General features: G+C 43.2%; 1 protein-coding gene across 1 annotated transcript; it reads left to right on the top strand.

The window, feature by feature from the left end:
• The first annotated feature begins 200 nt into the window (after positions 1-200).
• mthfd1a (methylenetetrahydrofolate dehydrogenase (NADP+ dependent) 1a, methenyltetrahydrofolate cyclohydrolase, formyltetrahydrofolate synthetase) lies at positions 201-7,422 on the top strand. The gene is made up of 11 exons (XM_057822943.1): positions 201-232; positions 421-514; positions 1,539-1,617; positions 1,676-1,735; positions 1,940-1,993; positions 4,532-4,668; positions 4,746-4,846; positions 4,918-5,054; positions 5,851-5,962; positions 7,117-7,244; positions 7,325-7,422. The coding sequence occupies exons 2-11, from the start codon at positions 423-425 to the stop codon at positions 7,379-7,381; spliced, it is 957 nt and encodes a 318-aa protein (XP_057678926.1). The 5' UTR covers positions 201-232; positions 421-422; the 3' UTR covers positions 7,382-7,422.
• Positions 7,423-10,344: the final 2,922 nt, after the last annotated feature.

The raw sequence follows: 10,344 nt of genomic DNA, 5'->3' as shown, positions 1-10,344 counted from the left end.
CAGTGAATGACTTCATACCATTTTTGATGTACTCATGTATTCCTCCAATGCTTTATGTACAGTACGTTTTTTTATGATACATTAGCCAGCTAACAATACATAAATGACTTTGCCCGTTACAGTTCTTTCAAGGAAAAGTTAACTTCATGTTTCAGCCCTTTCCCGGCTGACCTTTTGTACACAAACACACTGGTCAATCATTACACACGTCCGACTTGCGGTGGTCTCTCAGGTAAGACGCCACGTTGCGCTCCGCTCCGCTCCACTTTTGAAAAATATTGCTTCTCCTCTGTAATTGACGGATGCATGCTACAGAAAGTTTTTAATGGTAGCGCTTAGTTGGCGGGGCGCTATTACAAAACCATAATAGTGGAAAGAGGAGTACATTCCTCCACAGATGATGCATGTGCTGTCATGCAGACATGTTGACGCTCTTGCGCCACCTGACATCTCTTGGTCACTACGGAGGAAGACGCTCCGTAGCGACCGTCATCTCCGGGAATCAAACTTCCAAGTAAGTGTCGGCCACATTGGACTGGGTTTGGACGTCTAGTGACGTCAGTGGCATCTAGTGAGTTAATGCACTAGCAAATTAGCAACACAAAAATATTTTTGATTTAATGTTGAACTCAAACTCACTCTAATACTGTATTTTTTTTAAATTTATGTTTGTATACATTTTTAATTAAAACAATAATGCTTTGACATTTTCTTCACGAAAAAGTTTTTAAAGGTTTTTTAATTAAGAAAATGGGAAAAAATATTTTGAAATGTTTCTAAAAATTGCTATCAAAACAGTAAAAGCACACTAAGTATTCTATATATTTTTTCATCTTTCCATTTAGGGAAAAAAAAATATTTGATTTGAATAATTTTGAGATTTCAATACAATCAAAAGTGAAAATATAATTATGACAGGTCGACCGATACGAGATTTTCAAATGCTGATACTGATTTGTACATAAAAAAAATTAAGCCAATTTCCGGTCTAAAGCCGATTTTAAAAATCTGATATTTAAAGACCAATGTGCTTGTTTTTAATTACTATTATTATTATTATTTTATTTTTTATGAGGTAATCAAAAACACGCATGATTTAAATGTCAATATGAGAGGATCAATTTTTCGTTTTCTTATTGTAACACTGGCCACTAGGTGGTGCAAAAATCACATTTTACATTTTAGATCATCACCCAAACAGTGAACATAAGTTATTCTATTATTGACTAAGCCGATGAAAAAGACCGGAAGTACCCCATCTGCCATTGCTGAGGTGTGCTGCGCACAGCCACAGCAGCTGACATTACTGTTTACATTGACTGACGCTGGACGGCCAACCACTACAGGACGACGTATATATATCGCCAAATCTTGAACAAAGTTCATCGATCAGCCCAATATATCAGCCGGCCAATATATCGCTCGAGATTAGTACCCAAACAGCTAAGTTCTTCTATTAGGTTTTTCTCGAAAATTTCGGCCCGATATATCGGTTGACCTTTAAATATGACTGAACGATAAATGTACCGTCTTGTCAGGATGCTGAGGGAGCGGCTGAAGAAAGAGGTGGACCACTTAAGGACGGCCAAGGTGGTCCCTGGTCTGCTGGTTTTGCAGGTACCTCCGCTGACGTCATCCAACGGCGTCGTGACGTCACAGGCGTTTGTGCTTCCAGGTGGGAAACAGAGAAGATTCCAACTTGTACATCAGCAGTAAACTGAAAGCAGCAGCCGAGGTGCGTTGACGGTCATTTCACTTGTTAGCCGCTAGATGGCGCCAGTAGACCGACCATCAAACCAAGTATTTGAATTGATTTTTTCAATTGTCGGTTCCTCGGTCAGGTCATTATTTTGCCATTGACGGAAAAAGACGTCCAATCCATTTGGCTGTGAGTGATTTAAATGCACTCATATCTCAGATGCGGTGTCGTTTATTGCAGGTGGGCATCGAGGCTTCGCATGTGAGGTTGCCCAACACGGTGACGCAGGAAGAGGTAGGACTCATGCTTCTTTTTAGCGCCATTGACAATGATAGACGTCCAATCGTTCTTCTACTGTGAATCCAAATTTGGACGTCTATTAGTGCCAAACAATCAGCTTGAACCGCTAGGAACTGCCAACCCTCACAGATGGATTTTGATTGAAATTTTGGAGGCAAATTGTGGATTTTCCACAAAGCAAATTTGACTTAGCACCAACACTTTCAGCGCCACTGACGATGATACACTGGTGGCCAAAAGTATTGGCACCCCTGCAATTCAGTCAGATACTGCTCAATTTCTCCCAGAAAATGATTGCGATTACAAATGCTTCGGTAGTAATATCTTCATTTATTTTGCTTGCAATGAACAAAACACAAAAGATAATGAAAAAAAATAAATCATGATCACATCACAGAAAACTCCAAAAATGGACCAGACAAAAGAATTGGCACCCTCACTTGGTAGCACAATCTTGAGATTAAATAACTGCGAACAACTGCTTCCGGTATCCATCAATGAGTTTCTTACAATACTCAGCTGGAATTTTGGACCATTTTTCATCAGCCAACTGCTCCAGGTCTCTGAGATTTGAAGATCTCTCCACAGGTGTTCTATGGGATTCAGGTCTGTCCACTTTAGAAGTCTCCAGTGCTTTCTCCCAAACTATTCTCCAGTGCTTTTTTAAGTGTGTTTTGGGTCATAGTCCTGCTGGAAAACCCATGACCTCTGAAGGAGACCCAGCTTTCTCACACTGGGCTCTACATTGTGCTTCAAAATTTGTTGGTATAGTCTTCCGACTTCGTAATCCCGTGCACACGGTCAAGCAGTCCAGTGCCAGAAGCAGCAAAGCAACCTCCGCCATGTTTGACTGTGTGGACCGTGTTCTTTTTTTTTTGAATGCCTTGTTTTTTTTCCTGTAAACTCTATGTTGATGCCTTTTTCCCAAAAAGCTCTACTTTTGTCTCATCTGACCAGAGAACATTCTTTTAAAACGTCTTTGGCTTTCTCAGGTGAGTTTTGGGGAAACTCCAGCCTGGCTATTTTATGTCTCTGGGTCAGGTGTGGGGTCTTCGGGGGTATCCTACCATGAAGTCCCTTTTCATTCAGACGCCGACGGATAGTACAGGTTGTACCCTCGAACCGCGGGACAGCTTCAACTTGTTTGGATGTTAGTCGAGGTTCTCTATCCACCAACAGCATAATCTTTCGTTGAAATCCCTCGTCAATTAATTTTTTCCATCCCCATCTTAGGAGGTCAGCCACAGTACCATGGGCTTTACACTTATTGATGACACTGCGCACGGTACATTCAAGTCTTTGGAGATGGACTTGTAGCCTTGAGATTACCCATGCTTCCTCACAATTTTGCTTCCCAAGTCCTCAGACAGTTCTTTGGTCTTCTTTTTTTCCTCCATGCTCAATGTGCTACACGCAAGGACACGGGACAGAGGTTGAGTCAACTTTAATCCATTTTAATTGGCAGCAAGTGTGATTTAATTATTGCCACCACCTGTTATGTGCCACAGGTAAGCAACAGGTGCTGTTAATGACACAAATTAGAGAAGCATCACATGATTTTCTTAAAGGGTGCCAATACTTTTGTCTGGCCCATTTTTTGGAGTTTTGTGTTAAAAGATAGTGATTTAATTTTTTTTCATTCTCTTTTGTGTCTTTTCATTGCAAGCAAAATACATGAAGCTATTACAACCATAGCATTTGTATTTGCAATCATTTACATCTGACAGAATTGCAGGGGTACCAATACTTTTGACCAGCACTGAATATATTTAATCCACCAAAATATATTTTATTTATTGATTTATTCATTCATTTTCCATGCCGCTTTTCCTCACGAGGGTCGCGGAGGTGCTGGAGCCTATCCCAGCCAACTACGGGCAGTAGGCAGGGGACACCCTGAACTGGTTGCCAGCCAATCGCAGGGCTTATTGATTTATTTTTATCCAAAAAAAAAACAAACTTTTTCTCCCCAACACCAGGGGGTGCTAAAGCACCCCACTTCCTGCACCACTGTCCACGCGTCATCAGGTAATCCTCGGGTTACTAACGAGTTGGGTTCCTATGCTGGCCACGAAACCAGAATTTCACTGTAAATTGGAATTAACCCTTTAAGTTCCTCTAAATACCCCATAAATCTTGTAATAACTATCCAAAAACATGTATTATAGATCATTTTACTGTCCTCGCCATGAGGTTGGAAGTCCTAGCTAGGCATTGAGCTAAACTAATCACGTAAGTCGTCGGGTACGTCGTAACCCGGGGGCGGGGACTACCTGTATTCTGATTTACTCTACCGTTGCCTGACAACACCCGTTAAGGCCGCAAACCGGGCCCCCTTAGAAGCCTAGGCCCAGGTGCTGCCGCGCCCCCAGCACCCCATAAATTCAGCCCTTGTTCCTATCCATTTGAACTGCGAGGCTTGGCGGCCAAAAACTTCTGTTTGCGGTCCAAACGGATCAGACGTCTAGCAGTGTCCTCCCGGGCCACCGTTGACGCCCGCAGACTTCCGATCCATTTTATTTGCGCTCGCAGTTGCTGCGAACCATCGCGTCCGTCAACGAGGACCCGTCGGTGCACGGCCTGATCGTGCAACTCCCTCTGGATTGCATCCACCGTGTGGACGTAGAGAAGATCACAGATGCCGTCTCGCCGCTCAAAGACGTGGACGGGTAGGTGGGAACGACGGTCCAACTCTCCCACTGAATTTTCTTTTCCATGGTCAGTTTTGAGCTTTGCGCCTACGCAGTCTGAGTTGCGTCAACGCGGGAAAGTTGTCTCGAGGGGAGTTGAACAACTGCTTCCTCCCCTGCACGCCCAACGGATGCATGGAACTCATCAGGCAGACAGGTCGCACGCCACGAAACCGTCGACAGCGGAGGACGATTTATTGAATTGAAGTTGAAATACTCTGATCGCAGGCGTGAGCGTGGCCGGGAAACACGCGGTGGTGATCGGTCGCAGTAAAATCGTGGGCGCCCCTATGCACGACCTGCTGCTGTGGAATCACGCAACCGTCACCACCTGTCACTCAAAGACGTCGGACATCCCCCGACAGGTGAGGAAGATACAGTGTATCACAAAAGTGAGTACACCCCGCACATTTCTGCAGATATTTAAGTATATCTTTTCATGGGACAACACTGACAAAATGACACTTTGACACAATGAAAAGTAGTCTGTGTGCAGCTTATATAATCGAGTTCATTTATTTTTCCCCTCAAAATACAGCCATTAATATCTAAACCCCTGGCAACAAAATTGAGTACACCCCTTAGAAACTACATCCCTAAATGTCCAAATTGAGTACTGCTTGTCATTTTCCCTCCAAAATGTCATGTGAGTCGTTACAGGAGTGCTGTCAGCATTGTTGCAGAGATTGAAGAGGTGGGGGGGTCAGCTTGTTCGTGCTTAGACCGTACGCCGCACTCTACATCAAATTGGTGTTAATAGCTGTTACCCCAAGAGCAGAGGCGTAGCAAGGGTCCCCGGGGGCCCCAGGCAACAAGCAACATGGGGCCCTTCGAGAGTGTGCAAGTAAGGGGGACAGTTGGACAGTAGTCAGATTGGCCCTACGACCCACAAAATTCAAATTATTCCGTAAAAACCACTGATTGGTGGACTACCAACCGAAATGAGTATCAAATTTGCTAATAAAATTGTTTAGGATTATTTTAGATGCATATATGTTATATTTTTCTTATAGAGTATTCAACAAGGAATACGAAAAACTCATTTCTTTAAGTAGTCACATGAACAATTACCTATGTTATATTTTTCTTATGGAGTATTCAACAAGGAATATGAAAAACCCATTTCTTTAAGTAGTCACATGAACAATTTCCTATCTTCAGGTGGCCACGGCCGACATCCTGGTGGTGGGGGCAGGGCGAGCGGAGATGGTGCGAGGCGATTGGCTAAAGGAAGGTTGCGTCGTCATCGACTGCGGGATCAATTACATCACAGGTGAGCGTGGGTTTGATCCTGAGGGGGCGTGGCATTTACACTATTAGCTTGTCTTCTTTGATCATTTTTTATTAAAAATGTATTCCCTTCATTTGTTTTTTTCTAGGGCTGTCAAACGATTAAAATTTTTAATCAAGTTAATTACAGCTTAAAAATGAATTAATCGTAATTAATCGCAATTCAAACCATCCATAAAATATACCATATTTTTCTGTAAATTATTGTTGAAATGGAAAGATAAGACACAAGATGGATATATACATTCAACATACGGTACATAAGCACTGTATTTGTTTATTATAACAATAAATCAACAGGATGGCATTAACATTATTAACATTCTCTTAAAGCGATCCATGGCTAGAAAGACTTGTAGTTCTTAGAGTTCTTAGATAAATTTTATATTAAAACCCCTCTTAATGTTTTCGCTTTAATGAAATTTACAAAATTTTCAATCAAAAAATAAACTAGTAGCCCGCCATTGTTGATGTCAATAATTACTTACACAATGCTCATGGGTGCTGAAGCCTATAAAATCAGTGGCACCCAAACGGCAGCAGAGGGCGGCAAAACTCCATAAAACAGAATCAACAAGTGGGCATTTCACTGTACTGTCATTTAAATCTGTCTGAGCGGGGCATTTGCGTTAATTGCGTCAAATATTTTAACGTGATTAATTTAAAAAATTAATTACCGCCCGTTAACGCGATAATTTTGACAGCCCTAGTTTTTTCTTTTATTCATTTACACTTTTCTTTCTTATGGAATAGTCAGAATTAAGGGAGTTAAAAAAATCGATTATTAGATGCATGGCGATTCGACACGTGACGATTCGATCACGATTCATTTCAGGTAAAATGAAATTGTTTACAGCACAAACGATTGACGCCATTTTTAAATCGGGGGGAGGCCGGCTGAGCTCAGACTGACCTATAAAAGAATTGTTCATATACAAACGAGCACAAACAAATGACAGAAATTTTCTATAAATTTGCATTTGATGGGAGGCCTCATATCATTTCACTCGTCACTTTTTTCCAAGCGACTGTTCAAAGGTAGATTCATGGGCAAAAGATATTTCAAAACTGCATCGATGAATTTTCAAAAACACTCAATGATGAATCATAACGTGTCATTTAAAATCTTTTTTCTAGATAAAAGCAAGCCGAGCGGCAAGCGCGTGGTCGGCGACGTCCATTACGCCTCGGCCTATCAGAGGGCCGGATTCATCACGCCAGTTCCGGGAGGGGTGGGGCCAATGACTGTGGCCATGCTGATGCAGGTGGGCGGGGCGGGGCACTTGTGACCACAAAGATGGCGGCGAGCATCCGCGCTGACCCTGTCTTTTTTTTTTTGCCACAGAACACAGTGCTAAGCGCTCGGCGCGTCCTGGCCGACGTGAGCGGCGCCTCCCTCTGACGTCGCACATTACCAAATTAAAGTTTCACGTATGCACAGTTCTTCTCGATGATGATAGTGGATTTTCCTGCAGCAACGGTGCATTCACAACTACTCTTTTAATTTTCGCCTACAGAAAGTAGAGTGAAATTTGAACAAAAAATGTACTTCAAATACAAAATATCTTACATAACATAAGCGAATTAAGTAGTAGTGCTGAGATCTAAATTGAATATTTTGTATGACTTCCATGGGCTTTGGCAAGGATTCATACGATTTATTGATGAAGTCATCAGGAACGTCAAAGAAAGCAGTCTCGCATGCCTCCCAGAGTTCATCAACATTCTTGGGTTTCGTCTTCCACGCTTCCTTTCATCCTGTTCATGTCTGGTGATTGGGCTGGCCAGTCCTGGAAGATTTTGACCTTTTTTGACTTGAGGAACTTTGCGGTAGAGATTGAAGTATGCGATGGAGCACCATCCTGCTGCAGAATTTGTCCCTTTTTATGGTTAGGAATGTAAGAGCAGAGGCAGCGCGTCCCATTAGGCAAACCAGGCATTTGCCTAGGGCCACCAGCCATCAGGGCCCCCCAGAGGGCCAACAGATTTAGCACACGCAGCCTTACTGCACTGTCGCAGCGCCAAGTGTAGGGAGTGTTTCAATACCATGGAATCATTTGGCAGATTATCTAACAATTCTGTTATCAATCCCAATCAGCACTAACCATGTCATGTAGATTATACATGTTTGAGAAAGCCCAATCAGCTATTAATACGGCATTATTGTTTAAAGAGTGACTCAACAAGTACTCTCTGGAAAGTCCTTGCCGAGTTGTTTTAAGTTGAGTTTCACGATTTTACGTTGATTATTCATGTGACTACCTAAAGAAATGGGGATTTTTCCAAAAAAGTCTATTATTGAGTCTATTGTATTCCTCGCCGAATACACAAAAGAAAAACATAACATATATCCCTAATACATAAATAATCCTAAACGATTTTATTAGCAATTTTGATACTCCTTTTCGGAAGGTTCCTTGGGTATGCGTACGTTCCCATACCAACCAGTCCTGTTATTGTCCTCTGTCACAAGCGCTGCTTATTCTGGGAGCGAAAATAGGTGTAAGGTGCGCATTTTCGAGCAGAGGACGGCCACCTGTTAAAATGTGTGCGTCCATGAACGAATGTAAGTACATCCATATGAGTCGGTGTAAAGTGGCTTAGTTTTCGCCACTTTTATGGCCAAGATGACTGCACGCAGCGCGCAGTCGCACCCCCCCACCTTTGTGTTCATACACTGCACGAGTTTGTACTCAGAAGGGCCCCATGTTGCTTGTTGCCTGGGACTCTGGGGACCCTTGCTACGCCTCTGTGTAAGAGGCAGCGAAGATTTGTTGATATTTCAGACTATTTATGTTGCCTTCCACCCTTCAGATCTCTCGCACACCCCCAAACTGGATGTAACCCCAGACGATGATTTTGCCACCACCAAACTTCACTGAGTGAATCTCTGATCCATGCAGGCTCCAGTAGGTCTCCTGCAATATTTGCGGCGACTGTGGAGTAATTCAATGGAAGATTCATCTGAAAAATCCACCTTTTGCCACAAAACAGTGAAGTTTGGTGGTGGCAAAATCATGGTTTCCTCACCTGCCGCAAGGTAGCGTCCACTTTTCTCCATCTTTCCTCGGACCGAACCGTGAGTCCACGGAGCCGGTTCTCGATCCGAGCCTCGACGTGATCCTCCAATGCCTTGAGTCGCACCGTTTGATCCGTGGTTAATTTAATGATTTATTAATCCTTGATTTCCACCTCCTAAGCCGAGCAGAAGGAACCCCACGACCGCCAAATATCCTTGATATCTTCCACGGACAGGATAGTAAGACACGTTGGCTTCCAGTGATCCCATTAATCTTACATAACCAGCGGCGAAGGTCCCGTCTGGGAAAGACAGCTCTCGTGGTGCACCGTGTCTTGTTGAAAAAATCTCGTCAAGTGCGCTGAGAGACCAACTAATCGGATCCATTTTCATATTGAAGGGAAAAGGTACCGTTCTCCCACACGCCATATAATTGTTTGCATTAGTCTAACACATTCATTTAACTATAGTTTAGGCAGACTTCACTCAGTGGCCTTGACACAGTAACGTTAATCACCTTTTCGGGGCCCCTAAGGGGGAAATGGAAAAATGGTACCATTTCTCGTAGGCACCGTCTAACTGTTTGCATTACTCGAACACACGGAATACAATTAATCAGGGAATATTATCATTTCTCATATTTACTGTGGGACTGTACTGATCTGACACACCTAGTGTAGAATAGATAGCACACCATAGTTTAATGAAAAGAAGCAGAATAAATACACAACGCCATCTTATCATAGAAGCCCAACGTGTGCGCCACGAGCAAGATTGACGCACCAAAACTTGCAAATGAATTCTGCAAGGATAAAGCGCTCTTTGTCCGACAACAAGTAGAGCCGGCCCGGATAACAAAGTTGATAGCAGGCGCTTGAGACTTAAAAACACTGGACACTGAGATAACACAAATTTTGCTGCTCGAAAACATGTAGCCTTGTTTTGGATCCAGAATTGTCCCTCCATCGTCTGTTTTTGACCATTGTCGATGAATAAATTGTCATCCTGCTTTCGGCGAGTCTTTTTCAAACTTTTGGAACATGGAGTCAGAACAAAGGGTTAACATCCGAGATGAACGTGCGAAGTTCCGCCTTCCCGCTTGGCGCGCGCGGAGGCAGCATCGGCAGAGCGGCACTTTGTTCAGGTTTCCATGCGGCTTGTCTGGGGAGGCGAATTTCAACAATATGAGACCAGTGCTGTCGATCCACAGAGGAAATACAAAAAAAAGCAGAAAGACTAGACTGACGAAGATAGCAGCAAGCAGCAGCAAAGAAAACACGTCCGCCCCCGTCGAAGGCGGGAAGATTATTGATTATCACTCTCACAGTGGACATGCAGCTACGATG

The sequence above is a fragment of the Corythoichthys intestinalis genome, chromosome 19, assembly GCF_030265065.1.
Source record: "Corythoichthys intestinalis isolate RoL2023-P3 chromosome 19, ASM3026506v1, whole genome shotgun sequence".
In the NCBI taxonomy this organism is placed as follows: Eukaryota; Metazoa; Chordata; class Actinopteri; order Syngnathiformes; family Syngnathidae; genus Corythoichthys; species Corythoichthys intestinalis.
This window is presented reverse-complemented; position numbering and strand designations above follow the sequence as displayed.